General features: G+C 39.9%; 1 protein-coding gene across 1 annotated transcript; it reads right to left on the reverse strand.

Moving 5' to 3' along the window:
- Window positions 1-1,487: 1,487 nt before the first annotated feature.
- Window positions 1,488-17,475, reverse strand: TADA1 (transcriptional adaptor 1). The gene is made up of 8 exons (XM_059903289.1): window positions 17,191-17,475; window positions 12,686-12,777; window positions 12,357-12,422; window positions 8,312-8,409; window positions 6,621-6,830; window positions 5,187-5,338; window positions 3,149-3,311; window positions 1,488-2,703 (listed from the first exon to the last, which is right to left on the reverse strand). Exons 1-8 carry the CDS (start codon window positions 17,262-17,264, stop codon window positions 2,551-2,553), a joined length of 1,008 nt encoding a protein of 335 aa, XP_059759272.1. The 5' UTR covers window positions 17,265-17,475; the 3' UTR covers window positions 1,488-2,550.
- Window positions 17,476-18,480: the final 1,005 nt, after the last annotated feature.

Genomic DNA, 18,480 nt, shown 5'->3' on the forward strand with positions numbered 1-18,480 from the left:
CTGTTTTCATAAATTTCTCTACAAATGAAAGTACGATGAACCTGTATGCCCTTTCACGGTGTGCTTTTAGTCTTGACAATTTACCATGCCCGTAGATTCAATTAAATATTAATCTACTCTCCAAGAATAATCTAGACATTTTTCCTTTTTTAAGCCGTGAGAATTAAATGCTGAACCAATCTGTTGGCCACAGCATCTAAGTCTGACCCCTAAAACCAAGCTTCCTTACCATTATTCAGGCTGGAGGCATTTTGGTCTGAGTCAAAAGACATGATGAAACACAGGTATTTATCTACGGTCAAAGTGAGCAATCATTTAGAAGACACTTTGTGAAATTCGATCAGGAACGTCGTGATCACTTCAGGCAATGGGAGAAGTGTTAGAGAAATTGTGTGCTTGGTTGATCCCAGCAATGGGTGTCAAAGGTGATAAGAATGTGTGCTAAGCCAGCACTCTGGTACCTGGTAGAAAATAAGGCGGGCCTTATCAAACCTGGTTTTGCACAATGATACACCTACAGCTAAAAGACAATTAATTACTGAAATCCCTACAGGAAAACTAAGCTCTATTCTAAGCCTGAAATTATCTGGTTTCTAGTAGCTTTTTTCCTCTTTGTAATAGTTATTTTTCTAAATGATGCTTGATAATAAGCACTCGTGATTTCTTAAGAACCTAATTATAGAAGAGACTGCACTCAGGATCCCACAGTTGACCACGGTGCTACGGCTGGAGGCCACCTTTGGTGGAACAAGGCCATTTGAACTCGGGGGCTCTCTTGAAAAATCCTAAGAAGTATCACTCTATCTACCTGACTGCCTTGCCCTCAACCCAATCTCTCCACTGTACAAAATGATGCTTGAGGAAAACTGGCATGCAAAGCGTATCTTGGGGTGTAGGCCCGAAACTTGGGAGGCGAAAAGAGTCCTCTGGTGTCCTGTGGTCCCACCAGAGTAGGCAACTAGGGATTTAGGCCAGGCCCTACCGAGTAGTGAGGGATTTCTCTGTTTGGAGGTCCCCCTGCTACACGGACTCCTATGGAACCTGCCACTGCAATGGGCAGCAGGGCACGTCCGAGGCTTCCAGCTGCCGCGCCATCTATGGAACACATGAAATTCAACACACACTTAGCATTAAGGCTCACATACATGGACAGGCCAAACCCAAACCACTATATGCAGTTAGGTACCAGTTCAAATTCTTACAAACCCTAAAAATTCTTGAGTTACCTAAAACTCTAAAGGACTTTTCAGACTTGTGCCGAGAACCGAAACTAGGCTGTTTTTTCTTTTTAGTCTTAACCTACATATCACAAGAGGAAGAAATGACATGCCTTAATTGGAACCTGCTTTTAATCTTTCTCATCTAGTACATTCTTTTGAAAAGTCTCTGCTAAGATCTCATAAAGCGAGGTTCTTCATACTTCTGTAGAAGGCAGTAGTCCTTATGTGTTTACTTTAATAAACAAACAAAAAAATTTTTCTCCCAAAAGGTTTATTTGTTGCATTTAAAGTACAAAACCAAATACACAGATCCAGATATTGAACCATATATACGTATCTATACATATATTATTCAGACCTACTTAAACCCATCTGTACATTCTAATGTATCCACCAATAACACCTCTTGACTAAAAAGCAACATATCTCTAAAGAAACAAACAGTTATTCGTAACACTGCCATTTGAAAGTATAGAAAAAGGTATCTCATAGGAATAGGAGAATTACCAAGTATAAATCCAATATGTTTACATGGACTTCTTAAAACAGTCTATAGGAATAATTAATAGATGAACCTGCCAATCAAAGTCTTTGGGCAAAACAACTCTATAAAAGAAATGAGTTATGAGAAGATATTTTATAAGGTTAATTACATTCTAAGATTGTTTTGATTTGGTTTTTAATTTAAAGAAAGGACTTTATTTTGTCTAATAGCACAGCATTTCTAAGTCTTATTTTCTATGGAGTTGTAATGAATCTTTAGGCAACTACCTATACCTGTTAAAAATTAAACTGGTCACAAAACATACATATATATATATATATATATATATATATATAAAACTGGTCACTAAAAATGATAACCGATTTTTAACACTGTGTTAAAAGCACAGTTCTTTCTTCAGGAGGAAAGCAGAAATTTTAGACTTGCCAGATACAGAATACGTGACGTCTCTAAACACACAGATGTCCTGCTGATCGTGGGGACTAAGTTATAACAGCTTCTTTGTTCTAGAATGTCACCTACCTCACATGCAGACCACAGGATAGGCCTCAGATGTCTAAACAGCACCATTCCAGGCACAGAACTTTCTCAGTGCCTATTCCCATAACTGGGAACACACACACACATACATACAGAGATATGGGTCATTATTAAAATCAGATTTGTTAATGGCTTCACAGTAGCAACACAAAATGTACTATCACATTTCCATAGGAAAGGTTATATTTACTCTACACACTTCAGTCTTGAAATGTGGACCCCCAAAACATTCAATTCTCAATAATCAATGAATTTGCTGAGGGTCCCACACCCTCAAATCCTAATTCAGCAGAGCAAAAGCCCCTCCTTGGCTGCCAAGCGCTGGCAGTGGACTTTGTCTTGCTGCAGCTCTTCATGATTTGGATGCCAGAGTTTCATAATGATCCTTTCAATGTTGAGAGCATATACAGTGTGTGTAGGAATGACTTCCCTGTGCACCTGGGATTAAAAAAAAAATCAGCACGTCTCCAATTATACTTCAGTATACTTACTTTTCCAACACAGAAAATGAAAGTAAGGTTTATATCAACAAAACACTCACACAAAAGACACACAAACCTGTAAGTTTTAAGCCAGAACCTAATTAATCCCAAATCAGATAACAAGAAAACAAGGAAATAACAAGGCTCTGAAATAGAAATAAGGGGACAAGGAGATTTTTTTTCTTTCACTGGGGAGGTGAGGAATGCGGAAGGTAAGTTAGGAAGGACTCTTGAGCCCGGGGTTTGAAAGATTAGGTTACTATTAATGGCTTTAATAACAAACAATAAAAACTGAAAAACAAAAGCCAGGAAATGGAAAAGCTAGCGAGTATCTTTGTAGACTTGAAGAAACTTTGAACCTATCCATAGATCTAGGTGAACCTTAAGGAGGCAAGAGTTACCTGCAAAGCTTCAAAAAGGTCGTACATGTTCACCGGCGGCAAAGATGTGGGCAGCGTGTCCCCCGAGCACGCCAGCAGGAGTGCAGCCTGCTGCTCGGCGTCGTCAGGGGGCAGGTGAGACGCTGGGTTCTGGCCGGCACAAGGAGCAGAAAAGGCTGGCGGGCTGGAAACAAAACATTTCAGAAATATTCCCAGTAAGTAAGATGGACACACCTGAACAAACAGAATAGGGATGGGCTGCTAGAATACTGCTTATAAAATATATCGCAACGTGAATCAGAAATCCAATTATCTTTCAGGCAGTGTATACACGAGTAGTCTATAATTTTAATTTTTAAAGGCAGCCCATCTGCTGGGCTGGAAATAAAACGCAGTGCAACTGCATTTACCCTCCTCCCTCCACAGTGCTAAAATACTAAGTCAGGATACTGAGTCAAAATTGTTCCCTGCCCTTAAAGAGCTTCTAGTTGGAAAAAAAATAATAGACCTTCATTAAAGGAAAATGAGATTGGAAACAACCAACTTGGAGAGGTAGGTAAATGATACTGGAGACAACAGGATCAAAAATAACAAGAAAATAAAATAAAGCACAAAAAAAGCAACAGGCAAAAATGGAGGGTGGAGAAAATTCATCCAGATCTTGCCAATTTCCCAAAATAGAACCCAGATATAACATCAGCTGGGAAGTCAGACATAATTTTTGTATGGTAATACAGTAGGAGATAACCTATGCAATTTTGGAGAGCATGCAGGAGGTGAAACAACAGTGCGGAGGGAACTAGAACGAAAGCACGAGTGGAGCGTGAGCGTGGGCTCCGGCAGCAGACAAAGGCAGCGCTGATAGAGAAACAAGCGGCCGACGGTGAGACAGGAGCCTCACAGGGACAGGCTGGCAGGGGGGGAGGGCAGCTGGAGGCCCGGCAGGGTCACACACAGGCTCACACACCGCTCCAGCGCTCACCCGCTACGAGGGGCCACTCTTTTACTCTTTTTGGTTTGTTTTTCTCTAGAGAAGAATGACTCACAAATGAGAACAAATAATCCCAAACAGATATGCCTGAATGAGATTGAGAAAGTAAATCTTCACCTATGGCAATCTAAATAGTGAACCCAGTTTACGCCAGTGATCTTCCAAATGAGCCCTGTGAGCCGTCTCTAGGTCTTCAGAACCATGAAACAGGCACCAGTACCACGGCCTCCCCATGGTGTCAGCACTGTCTGCTCTGTTCAACTCCCTGCTCAGCTTTCCCGCCCCACATCCCTCACCATCACTCCTCCTGCCTTCCCTGCCCATTACTTCTTCCCCAGCATCACTCCTGCCAGCCTTCCCAATCACACTTTTTTCTCTGAAGTTTTATCTCCCTTGTCATCTCTTTACCTCTCTTCTCCCTGAAAAGAGACAACACAGGGATGAAGGTAATCCAGGTCATCTCAGAGGGATGACTCAGAACATCAGAGAGGTCCTGGGAGCCCACAGTGGAGTGCAGACAGAGAGGTTCCAGAGATCGGAGCTGAGAGACCAGATCTGCACAAGAGGATGCCAAGAGCAACCTGATGACACCCAGCACAGGCCGCTATTTTGAGCTACAGCTAAAAAAGCCAAATAAGGACCTGGAGAATCACCTACTGCTCCTCCTCCCACCACCAAGAAACCCAACCTTGACCCAACAAGCACAGGTCACGTTCCTGAGTGAGAGCCGGCCCACTCCCCCCACCAGTCAGGTGCTGCCCCTCAGGAAGCATCCAGACGCACTGCCCCAGGGAACGACTCCACTGTACTTCGGAAAGTGGGGGGCACTCACTTTAAACCGCATGCAGCAGCCAAATTCTGCAACTTCACTTCCAATATAAAGAGTACCAAAAGAATTCACTAGTTATCACACAAGGATGCAACTTAAGAAAATAAAACCATACTGCTCTCAGAGGTACCTTAGACGCACAGAGCCCCAGTAACCAATTTTAACAGTGGTCTATTACAAAAGAGTAGTGTAACCAGTTAGGAAGGATGGATGCAAAAATCACAAGAAACTTCATATACCTTTCTATTAAGTTGTTGTAAGCTACTACACTATTCTTCAGGTATGGTTGTGGGGTCACATTACTACCAAAGGCATATTTAAAATGACCATCACGTAGTCGATAAGCTTTCCTTCTTGACACAACTGATGTCAGTATATCTTTAAGGTGATTCTGTAAAAACAAGAAAAAAAAGAGAAAAAAAAGCATGAACTCCTCTTTAAAAGCAAACCATAAAACTTCCTTTGACCAAAAAAATGTTTATTGGCATTTAGTGGATGGAGATGTGAGACAGGCAAACAAGTGCTGAAACCAAACGAATGTTCACTAAAGAGCCACAGAGCCATACATACCAAGGCAGGAGGGTATAGAAAAGAGCAAAGGGAGACATGCTATTTTTATTTAGTTCTATTTAGGATGGGCTTGCTCTACCTGAAATTTATTAAAGTTTTTATTATCTCTGAATTGGCTCCTCTCTCTCAAAAATGATGTTCAGATAGCTTTAAATAAAAGTACAAAAATAAGTAATTTTTTTAAGCAGCAAACTACCTTGAAGCTTGGTTTAAAATGGTACAAAATGTTTCACGATCAGGAACATATTGGTTATAGTGCCCAATCTACTAAAATCCTTGCATAAAAAGAACCTTGGCTCTCTCAAAAGCCACATAAACAAAAGATATATAGGAAATAAACAGAAAGTTAGGTATTTAATATCTCTTCACCTTTGTGAGAGCCAAGTACCTAAGAGAGGGTTAGAGAATGTCTGCGAAAACAGAGACAGAACCAGTCCCAGCCTACCCTTATTAACAGGGGTGTGGGGGTCGGGGATGATGTTTCAATTCTACCAATAAGATCAGCTCATGTCAGGACTTCATGGTACAATTTATGATCCAATGTTTATAACTTCATGAGACAGCTATTATAATCTCTGAGGCACCGGCAAGGAAACGGAGGCCCAGAGAATTGGAAGGAATGACCCAACGTCTCCAGTTAGTACCTGTGCACTCTAGAGCCCAGTGTATGTTCTGTCGAGTAACTAAATGAGTAAAATGAATGAATGAAAGAGTGTGCTGAGACAAGAATCCCACAGTTCAGACGCCAAGTCTAATAATGCTCTTCAAATGCCGTACCCACAGCAACATCAAGTGATTTTAATCTTTAGGATTCTCAATCTCATTTTGTTTTTTATTTTTGCTTAAAAACTGTCCCCTTGTTGAGAAATTAAACATCCAAAGTGTATGTCGCAAGTAACCTTTCTGAAAAGCTTAGTCTGTTAACTGAAAGCAATTGTTTGGATTGTGATGTTTCTCCCCTCTAAAGAAAACAACTTTCAACGATGACAATTCTGAGATCAGAGTCATATTTTAGTTCTTTTCTTGCAGTACCAACTTTGAATAACTCACACAAGCTTGTCACATTCAATGTGTAAGAGTGTTTCTGCCACCAGCAAACCAACCTCCACCGCATAGACCACAGCTGAGACAGCCTCCTCGGTGACGTTGTCCAGCCCATGCTCGTAAGCAGTCACTATCATTCTCCCTTCAAGCTGACCCCGGGTGGGAAGCATCATTGTGTGGGAACAAAGTTTCAAGTCATCATCATCTTGGGGATCCTTTGCCACAAACTGCTGGGCTCCCGAGAGAGGATTTTGAGGCTGGAATCTATGCTATGGGTAAGAAAACTTTTCAAAATTATTCATTATGTGGCAAGTAATAAGACACAAACAAAAGTAACCTATGAATTGGACCTGAGATCCCACAAATTAATGCCACCAAAACTATACCACAAGAGTTAAAAAAAAAAAAAAGTAACTCATGCACAACTAATCACAGATTCACACCCATTACATAGTAATAATGAGGACGAGTTATGGGGAGTAACAGTACTATGCATAGCAGTTTATTCTATTCAATTAGTACCTCGGTAATCACACAATATACGGCTCTGTGCTAAAAATAACAATTGGGGAGAAGGAGAAGACATAAAACTATTTTCAAACAAGTCAGAGTATTTTAAGTATACTTGTAAGTAAGCAGATTCTGAAAGTAAAAATATATAATTAATGCTTAAATAAAGCCCTAAAAAAAACCTAGCTAACCAATATAACAGATCTAATAACAAATATTCCAAGATAATGTAGGGCAGTGTAACTCTTGACTTACTATTATCTTCTACTAACAATTCTCAACACAGAATCTTTCTAAGACACAGTCGTTAGTTTTTTTAAAGATAGTTTTTCCCAATCTTTTCCACTCATAAAACCTCAGCCTTCCTCTGGGAGATGCTGATAGCTGAATTATATTCTCCATAATCAGTGGGAGATATGCCTCAGTAGCTTTTGCTTAAGCCCAACTCACAAGATTTTGTAGCGAATATGGCTTGTCCTGTTTGAAGTTTGTATTATAAAAGCAGTACTTGTTGTTTTTCCATTTTCCAAGTAAGTATAAAACTGTATTTTATATCAAACATGCTTTTTTAAACCAAGCATACCTCTCTGGAGATATTGATGCCCTCCAGATCGAATATTCTTGACTTAAAACATAGAGCCAAGGTAGAAATAAATAAATGTTTGTTGATGTTAATGAATAAAGCTATCAATACCCAGTCAAATCTATAAAAGGGATACTTTTGGGAAACTTTGTTCCCTGGATATAAACCAGAAAAAAAAAAGCGAGTTATTCTAAAACGTTTACAAATTTTATAGCCCAATGCCTCCAAGATTTCTCTGAGGATCCCCAGAAGGCTCAAGGCCTAGTGGGGCGTCAGCAGCATCCTGCCAGAGGCCTCTGGGCCTCCTGGACCCTTGGAACAGAAGTCTTCAATCTGAATAATAATGAAAAATTACTCATTCCACAAAGATATTTAAGAGGAAAAAGAGCACAGGCATAGTTGTTGAATCACTGAAAAATCATTAGGTACTAATGATAACATATTAATAATTACACAATAACAAACTAGAATAAAAATTCAGACACAATCTTTGAAGCCCTCTTCACCAAATTCAAATATAATAACACCGTTTTCTCCCCAAATCATGCCTTTTTTCAACTTTACTACCAGAATTGTAATATTCATTAAAAAACTAAAGCCAGTTCCATCACACCAGTGCTTAAATCAGTTGTTACCAAGATCTACTGAACAACCTACGTCAAATTTCTGACGAACAGAAGAAAGCTTTTTCTTTCCCTTTGGTTTTCCAGGTTTGGCTGCAGAACCCCCTGTCCAGGGTAAAGATCCAGCACCCTCTATAAGACAGAAAAATAACAATCATAAGAGAAAAGAACGACAATTGATAACTGCTAAGTTTGTTTTCACTTTAGGCTAAAAAAGTATGAAATGCTCAAATGACGAAAATGAACAAATGCTTAAATTCAGATCTTCTCATTCTCCTTCTCTAAACAAAACATTCTCCTTCTCTAAACAAAACTTCTCTCAAATCACATTTTTTTTCTAGCTGTAACCAAAATTGTTCTTTTAGGAAGACAAATTTGTTTTTCACATTTTTAATTGTTTACTGGGTGTTTGTCTGCTTATTAGTAGCAGTAGTATTATAAAAGCAGGACAGAATTTTCTAGTTCAAGATGGTGAAATGAGCACATGTATTTGTCTCCTCTCTCTTCCAAGACCCTACTAAAAATGATAGTAGAAAAAAGTAAATGGCACACATCCACAACACAGATAAAAAGGAAAACGAGTGGCAGACCAAGATGAGATCTCAACAAATTTCAAAGATGGGCTAAAAAGGAGCCAACTTACAAAGCAGACACTTGGAAGCTATGACCTAAGCTGGCAAGGTTGGTAAATAGGTGGAAGTGAATAAGCCTGACTAGTAGATATCCACAAAGAATCTGGATTTGGAGAAGGTGAGTGCAGTGGAAACCAGAAGGGATAGTACAGCTAAAAACAAGATTAATGGAAGATCTATATTGAAAAGTCATCCATACAAACCCCTTCCCTCACCCCCAGGACTGAACTCAGTACAAAACAAAAATGCAGGGTCCCTTGCTCAAAAGTTAAGAATTTCAAGATAACCACAGTACAGCACTAAACCAAGTGCAGGCCCTTCCAAGTTCATGGACAGTTCCTGGCCCCATGAAACCAGCCCCACTCACTCCTGTATATAGTGCAGTATAAACAGGTGGCAAGGACAGGAAAATGGAAAACTCTTCTCTAGTTATATAGAATAAAATGTCTGGGATTTACTGAGGTAGCTGGTATGAATGTTGGTACCCTAGAGCACAGTTCTCTGCAGGCTGGCACTTGAGGAACCTCACTGTAATGGCTGGCCTCCCGTCAGCTCACTGTAAAGCACAAGCTCCAGGTTTTATGCTTCATTCGTAAATGTGGATTCTCAGACATTTGATGATAAGCTTAACATGGTAAGAAAGACCAAACTAAAAAAATAAATAAATAAAAATTGAGATCCTAGAGATACAGAATTCAGGCAACACAAAGAACTTGAATAATTTCTAATTCAGATCATCAGAGAAGTTTGAGAAGATGGGTATCCATAAAACACAAAGAAGACGCTACAAAAATTGCTGAATTAAAGAATGCACTGGACAGAAAGGCTGAAAGAATTGAGGAAATCTCACAAAACACGGAGCAATAAGGCAAGACAGATGTTTACAACCAGTCAATCCAGAAAGACGTTTCAGCACACTCTAAGGAGCCACTGAGGTCCCATAAGAAGAACAAAAAACAAAAGCAGCTGTCTCTGAGAACAAGCTGGTCTAGGAGTGGGAGGGAGGCTTTTCATTCTAAGACCCTCTGTACCACTTTTTTTTAAACCATGAACATATATAGTTTAGTGTTAAAAAAAAAAAATCAAAAGTTATACAAGCTCATTACAGTACACTTGAAAAAAATATCCCAAAGAATTTTTTTAGGAAAAGAAAAAAAAAAAATCACCCATCATTCTAGCAAAACATTATTTCATCTTGATGTTTTTGGAAGAATGAGTTTGTAAAGCTTTGAAAAAATATTCCTGGTTCCTCAGCTAAAAAAGAACTGTTTGGGAAGTCAAGTTCCTCTTCTCCATCACTTTAAAAAGAACTGTTTGGGAAGTCAAGTTCCTCTTCTCCATCACTTTAAGTGTCTTTGGCACACCTAGATCACACCTGGTAAGGCCGGTCAATCTTAGATGATTTCCCTGATGAACGGAACTCGATGTTACGCAGTGCTGCTGCTGAGTGGCCAAATACCTCGGGTGAGGAAGCAAAGCACAGCAAGGGCTGACTCTGACCCCAAGGAAGGAGGGCTTCACAGCAGCACTCAGATTTTGGTTTGGATCCAACACTTCTACTTACTAGCTGAAGAGGGCCTCAGGTAAGTTTTTATTTTGTTTTGTTTTCTCTCCTCTGAAGTTTGTTTCCTAGCATATAAAAAAGAGGCCAATACCTCTGAAGAGTTGTTGTGAGGATTAATGATAATGCACGTAAAGCGTCTAAGGCACTGCAGTTACAGTATTCAATAAATAACATTATTAAAATCATCCTTCCTGCCTGACTTAGAAAAACAGTAACCAACCTAACCACAATTATTAAAGTACAAAAAACTGTATTTCTATACTTTACTTTTAATAGAAATCTTTGTTGCAAGCAAATATTAATTTCATTTTAAGGGAAGATATTTTGGGTGTTTGAGAAATAATCTCTAAATTCCAATGTTTCTCCATTTATTTTTAACCAACAACAAACATTCAAGAATATCAAAGGCTTTATTTAATTAAAATCAGCCACCTATACTAATACCACTTTGTATTTGTTTGGCATTTTTTATTTTTAAGAGCACTTTTTGCATATTCCTTCATCTGTTTTTTTTTTTATAATCCTGCAGGGTAGATATTACTGTCTCTATTTTATAAATGTGGACGCTAAGAACACTCAATAATTAACTACATTATCTAAGCTAGTGGCAAAACCTAAACTTGAACCCAAGCCCCTTGACTCCTATCAACCAAGGTTTTTATTTCCGATCGTCCCACTGAACCTTCTGGGTGTGTGTCACTTTAGAATATACCTACCTAAAAAGTAAGATCTAATCCTCACAATGCTGGCTTTTCTGATCAAATTAAACTTTATACAATGAAGTGGATTATCTTTATGATCTAACTGGCAAAAGTCCACTTCTATTTAAATTAAATAAAACATTAGAAATGTGACACAGTGTAGGATGTGCAGTGAGGGGTGTGGTGAGGGGTGGAAAACAGCCTTCCCTCTCTAACAACAATCTCTGTAAACAAACGCTCACTGTTTATTATTCATCACACCAATGGCGACTTCTTTGAGTGTGGAGAACAGGCCTTTAGGAGATCTCATCTGAATTCTCTATCTTACAACAGAGCTTAGCAGAGCGGGATGATACAAAATACTAGTCATTTCTAGATAAACATGGGCTTTTAATAAATGATCATCAGAATCACCACAGGCCCTTTAAACAACAAAAAATTCAATTTAATCTACAGTAAGAGGTACCTGTAAATTCAAGTTTTTAACAAGAGCCCAGGATAAGCTTTATCATGAGGCAAAGTTTTAACGTAGTTATTTGTTTTTGACTGATTAAAATAAAACTGAAAGAGGTGACTTGTACCACTTAAGCTCCAAAAAATTAGGGACAAAGAAATCATTCTGTCTATACCTATTTATTTAGGTCGAAGTGACAGACTTCGCATCCACATACCTCCCCAACATGCTGCTATTCACTATCTTTGTTCTTCACCAATAGTTTGCCAAACACATGCTGAAGCTCCAACCTTCCAGGTGCTAATATCTCACTTAATTAAGAAGAGGGCAAAGTCCAGGTTCTCAACATATGCTGTGGTTTCCCCTGCACGTACTTTACCTTCCCTATATCTATGGAAACGCTCTCCTAACCACCAAATTCCCTCTCTTCACTCCTCAGCTTCTTCCTCCTGACCACCTACCCTCCTCCTCACCTCTCATTTATTTAAGTAATCTAAACCCAGCTGAATGGGGGGTAAAGACCAAAAGTCAATGAAAGGACAGAGAAATCACCTGCTTTAAAAAGGTTCTATAGAAGAATCTGTATTACACAATAAAATGTTTCTTCTGAGCAGTTCAAAGAACATTTCATTTGCAAACAAGTCTGTTAAAGGAAGTGAAAGTCTAGTAAGCCCAGCATTCTGTGGTTTTACTGACTGACATCCCTGGAGGTATTTCTACTCCCTTACCTGGTGTAGACACCAAAATCTGACAACGCGTGAGAATAGCCAGGAGGAAATCGTTGTGAGAATGGACTGAAAAAGGGAAGATTGTCACAAGTCAAATACAGAATATTTACAACATAAGGAACCCACTGTTTCAGTCTAGCTTTTAAGGACTTTGGATATCCCCTACTCTGCCATTCTTTACATTTAATTTTAAATATCCACATTATTTAAATGACCTTACACACCAGTAAAACCAAAAAATTTTTTTTAATTTTTAATAAATTTTTAATTTATTGTAAATCTGGGAAAACTTCAGAACAGTAAAATAACTCCCCAGATAATTATTTTACCATTATCCTGTGTGAGAAGTCTATGAGCTTCAAGGTCAAACTCTTCTTTGCTGATCTTCTGCTTGAACCACAACTTTAAGTTAGCCCAGTATCTGCAGAGGCAGAAACAATATTAAGAACCTCAGGTTTTGCTTCTTCCCCAAGTTCACCTTATCTGCCTCAACTCCCAGGGAAGGAAGGAAATTTTGCATTCCCTAGTGTTATGGACTGAGTTGTGTTCCCCCCAAATTCATTCGTTGAAGCCCTAACCCCCAGTGCCTCAGAATGTGACTGTACTTGGAAGTAGGGCCTTTAAAGAGGTAATTAAGTAAAAATGGAGTTGTCAGGGTGGGCCCTAACCCAATGTGACTGGTGTCCTCACAAGAAGAGATTAGGACACAGAGAGAGAGACAGCAGGCAAAAGCCAAGGGGAGAGGCCTCAGAAGACAACAACCCTGCTCACACCTGGATGTCAGACTTCTAGACTCCAGAACCGTGAGAAGATAAATCTCTGTTGTTTAAGGTACTTAGGAGTCAGAATACCATCAGAAGAAAGAAAGTCCTCCCTAAAAGGGACTGAGCAGTAGTCACAGAATCAGACTCGTGAGTCAACCAGCCAAAAACCACTGCTGTACCTTTCCTTTCTCGCTGTTGCCCTTCCAAAAGACCTGCTCACCAGAAACCTACACTTAATATTTATATTTTAAAGTATTATTAAAATTATCAAATATTGCATATTTGAAAATTGCTGAGAGGAGATCTGAAAAGTTCTCATCACAAGAAAAGAATCTTTTAAACTATGTATGGTGAGAGACGTGAACTAGAGTTACTGTGGTGACCATTCTGCAATATATACAAATACTGAATCATTATGTTGTACCCCTGAGACTAATATAAAGTTAAATGTCAATTACACCTCAATTTTAAAAAAGATTTATATTTTAAAATGTGTATGTGTTTTATGGGCTGAGGAGTGGACATTAATACCAATTCTGGGTGACCTCTTTCCTTTCAAATGAACTCAAGTTTTAATCTAACCTGGCTGAATGGGATTCTAAAACAGCTTGCCACAAAGAAAAATACCTGAGCATATGAGAAACTTAGTGGTTTTTAAAGTGAAAACCAACCACTAATCATAAAAATTTTTAGTTAACTAGTAGGAAAAAAGGATCCAATCTTTTATACCTTAACAACATTATTAGAAACAGGAGTAAAATACTTTACTTTTCACATCCACACCCCTTGTTTCGGTGCTGAAGAAAGCTACTCCTCCTTCAAGAAACAGGGCTAAAAATTACTTAGTATGTTTTACAATCACTTTCAATTCACCATTAGCTACTTTCTAATGCTCATTTGAGTTTCTAACAAAAAAGAAAAAAAAAAAGCAGCGGTTCCTAAATGAGATGGTTTAATGCTCTTACTGCCCTATTACACCCATGGCAGGGTTTCTCCTGTTCTCCCATATGCAGATTAGCTTAAGTCTGGCTAAGTACATATGTAATTGCCTGGGTTCCTGTGCTTTGACCTCGTCCCCCCTTCCCCCCACACTGGAGGAAACCCGTAGCTTTAGTGGCGTCTTAAAGCTTCCCAAGACCCATTTCATTCAACAGCAAAACATGTTAGTTCTAGAGCCTGGCACCATGTTTCACCTGATAGTCACACCCAATAGTCAATAATAACTTCCCAACAGCAAACACTTAAATGCTCCACCCCCTGCTTTTTTTTAAAGAAAACTAAAAAATGAAATAAAGCTCCACAGAAAAACAGAAGTCTTTTCCTATCCCATTTTATACAACAAAAGAAGATAGTAACATGAGAAAAACTTCATTATTTTAAAAGCCCTGTGTTCCTATTTTATAAGAAAGAGGCAAATATATTTATATTTGGAGTGTCTGAACTTGTTCCAGAACTAAGGCAAGTCTCTGCCAACATGATGCTGTCTATCTTTTCCAGTGGCAAACTTTCTAGCCCAAATAGACAGCACTGGCTATCAAGTTGAAGACTCGCTCCCCAATCCTGGTCCCTGTATTAACTTGCTGTATAGCCATGGACAAATGACTGCTTTCCTCAAAAATACCAAAAACAAAGTTAGTCAACCTCTATGTAGGTGAGAATGATGGGTGATGAGTATAAATGGGTCAGACTAGGAAGCACTTGAGATACCTGGAGAAAATTAAATAACATTATGGCTAAATCATCCAAAAAACTAGGCACCCATTTGAACCCAGAACTCTACTGGGTACTATACAAAGTGAGTTAGCCAGCAAAGCTCATTTCTTTCTACAAGCTGACATGGGCACACAACCTGACATAAAGGACATTAGGACCACTGCATAAATAGAAAGCAACTCATATCTGAGTTCCTTAAACACCTTATTATATATTTTACCTACGAACAAGGACCACATTTAAATGGTCACGTTGTACAAACCTAAGCAAACTACTCATGGAGGAAATGTGAGAAATTACTGTATAGCAATATCACAGACTGTTCAACCAAGAAGCGCTTTTCAAGGAGCAGAAGGGGGAAAAGACAATGAGAGAATGGAAAAAACTAATAAAGAACAACACTGTACCATTAACTGTTCCTGGCACAAAAGCATATTTTGATTGCATTGTTAGTGGAGATTCAGCTAAAGATGCACCAAATTTAGCTTTGGCAGCTCTATTTGACCAACGTTTGATAGCCAGTGTTGACCTTTAAAGACCAAACAGGAAATGCTAACTTCAACATTTCTGGCGACCCCAAGCTTGTGTGAGGAGTGTGGGATCACAGAGTTCACCATCGCATCTAATCAATCAATTATACACACAAGCCAGGTTTATTTTAACGTGGAAACATTCACTTTCAAATATTTGTAAGCATCTTAGATGTAACCGAGTGAAAAGTCTTTTGTGCTTAAAAAGTGTAAATTTTAGCTGTCAGTATTACAAAAATAAGCTATAGAAATTAATGAAGGTAAAAGCAGTCAATTTTACTCATTAAAATAATTAAGAATTTTTAAATAAGTAAGCAAGGAAAGAGACAAAGTCAACACGAATATTAAAATATAACTTTAGGTAGAACATTTTATCTTTGGGAATGAATGTTTACAAAAAATTAAATAATTATGCCAAAATAACAGATTAGATGATTAAATTTTAATTCTAGTGTTTGTAGTTTGATTTATTAACGTTCCTAATATTAAAATAATTTTTAAAAATTATATTTTGTTCTTAGTTATTCCATTTAGACCATGAGTGTTCCAAGAAGTCTTACATGGGAATTCTGTGTATCTATCTTGTTAGGACGAAAAGTAGACTCTGCCACCCCAAAATTTCACAAGAAGGAAAAACTCCAAAAATCACGTATGACATCCAAGTTAAGTAACTTCAATCTCCAGCCATAATGAAAAGTAGAAAGATGAGAAGGAGAAAGTGTTGGAGAAAAAGAAAGATCCCCCGAACACCTTGCTCCTCCAGAAACATCATTTCAAAGTGAGTGTCTGTTGAGTAATGCAAACATGTAGAATGTCACAGAAACCATCTAGCAGCAACAACACAAGACTTATACTTTTAAACGTTTAAAATTTGCTTCTTATATTTTACAAAAATAAAATTGTAATAACAATGTTTTGAAAATTTCCAAACTCGACCTTGTACCTCGGAGGGTTCCTTCTATGACTTCAGCCTTGTATTGAGTTATTGATTTTACACTCGGCCATTTCAGCATCTGACCCGACTGTGTACTCGGTCCCCTGCTATAACCTGGGTGAAAGTCTGTCAGAGTCTCTGGGGTCCTTTGCAACCCTCTGTAAGGTATCACAGCCAGAAATCAGATGCGAGGGCCCCAATCCTGCCATGACTTTGAAGAGTTACTTAACCTCTCAAAATCTCAGTTTTCTCATCAAACGGGAATAACTGCACCTACCTCACATCTCTGTTGTGAGGATTAGATGAGATAGTACATTTAGAGCGCTTAAAAGGTGTTCAGCAAATGTCTGCTACTGCTATCATCATTATAACTGCAGTAGTGTTCGGAGACTATTTCACCGGAGGGTCTGTCTGCCTTCCGAAATTGCTGTCCACGCTCTTGCCGACAGTGCCTCCACAACACCCGCGCTCAATAAGCCTCCGCCTCCAGGAAGCCCTCCGGGAGCGGGCCGCCTGCGCGGTGCCGGCTCAGACCAGGCCGCTAGTCAGCCACACGCGTTCCGCACCCTCGCACGGGCCGCAGTCGCCCAACAGGCCCTTGGGCGTGAAGGCGTGGAGTTAGCTTTTCCCGCCCCACCCAGGGCAGAGCCTCGGACGAAGGCGCCCGCCAGGTTCCGCAGGGAACCAGGGAGGCCCGGCCCCTCCAGCCGGGTGAGTCGGGGTTGCCCGCCGGCCCCTTCCCGGGCCCGAGAAACCCAGAGGCCCCGCCACCCGCTACGCGAGGGCTGCACAGGCCTCGCGGCCGCGGGGGACAACTCCATGGTGGGTCGGCCGCCCAAAGCTGGGGGAGCACCCGCGCGGAACCCCGGAGGCTGCGTCCGTAGAGTTCTTACTGTTTCACGTTGTCCCCCAGGGCCTCGCTCAAGTTCTTCTTGGCCGCCTCCAGCTCGCTCACAAAGGTCGCCATTGCTCCCCACGTCTCAGCCCGACCTCAGACCTCTCGGCCACAACGACCAGCAACCGAAAAACCAACTCCGCGAAGGCTTCGGCTCTGGAGGCTCCGTCTGCTCCCGCCTGCCCCGCCCCCAAGCTCTAAGAAGACGTTTGTTTGGTTTTCGGCTCCGCCCGCCTTTCTGGAGAGAAAGTGCTGAGCCAAACTCGGTGTTTTCGTGGTCCTCCTGCTCCCGCCCCCTCACATCACGTGACCCGCTTCACCTCGCGCTCCCGCGCCCCACCTAAACCCGCCCCGCCCGGCCCGGGCTGCAGCGTCACCTGCAGGGCTGGCGTATCCCGGGCTCTCAGTCTTACCGCTGCGCGAGTTCGGAATTCGGTCCTTTTACCTGGATGAGTATCTTCCCCCTCCAGGTCAAAAAGTAAATGCAGTATTGACTTTATTCTCTTTCTTTGCCTTATTTTTTTTGCCGATCACTTATCATCTAACATGCCACTTAATTGACTTATCTTGTTAATTTTCTGCCTTCTCCAAATAAAATGTGTAAGTTCCGCGAGGACAGGATTTGTGTTTTGTTCACTGCTGTTTCCCCAAGTTCCTAGAGCAGTGCCTGGAACATAGTGGACTCTCAGTAAATGTTTGCTGAGTGAATGAAGTAATTTTGAAAAACAGGAAAATACACAGAAGGATAAGAGGAAAAAAAAGAAAACAAAATGTTACCACCCCGGGAAAAAACTCTTTTAAGTGAGAGAGATTCCCCGTTCCCATAATTTATAATCATACTCTATCTTCAATTGTGCATCTTGGTAGAGTTTTGTTATATTTACTTAATATAATAACGAAATGTTTTCCTCTGGTATTACATTGTCTTTATAATCATAATTTTGGTGACAGCATATTAAATACCCCACAGGAGGAAGGCACACAGTAACTTGTTTCCCAATTGTTAGGCTGATTATTTCCATTTTTTTCTATTCAAATCAATACTGTAATACATTTTATGCATAAAGCTTTTCCTCATTTAGGATTATTACTTTAGAACAGAGTCCCATAAATAGAGTTACTGATTTAAAGACAGGAGTATTTATAAGAGTCTTTGTGCATATTGTCAAATTGCCTCCCCCAAATTTGAAATAATCCTAAGTGGCTTTTAAATCTTGCGTAATTTCTCCGCAGAGGCTCCTGCAAGCTTCTCCATTCCTTCAGCAAATATATAGTGAATTCCTATTAT

This window comes from Balaenoptera ricei, chromosome 1 (genome assembly GCF_028023285.1).
Source record: "Balaenoptera ricei isolate mBalRic1 chromosome 1, mBalRic1.hap2, whole genome shotgun sequence".
Taxonomy (NCBI): Eukaryota; Metazoa; Chordata; class Mammalia; order Artiodactyla; family Balaenopteridae; genus Balaenoptera; species Balaenoptera ricei.

What these genes read in the sequence shown, in the direction of transcription:
- TADA1 (XM_059903289.1), bottom strand. Translation starts at nt 17,264, where the DNA reads ATGGCGACCTTTGTGAGCGAGCTGGAGGCGGCCAAGAAGAACTTGAGC. An exon ending in CTGGGGGACAACGTGAAACA is followed by an intron (nt 12,778 to 17,190) that starts GTAAGAACTCTA and finishes CTGCCTCTGCAG; the next exon opens with ATACTGGGCTAACTTAAAGT. An exon ending in CTGTTCGTCAGAAATTTGAC is followed by an intron (nt 6,831 to 8,311) that starts GTAGGTTGTTCA and finishes TCTTACCCATAG; the next exon opens with CATAGATTCCAGCCTCAAAA.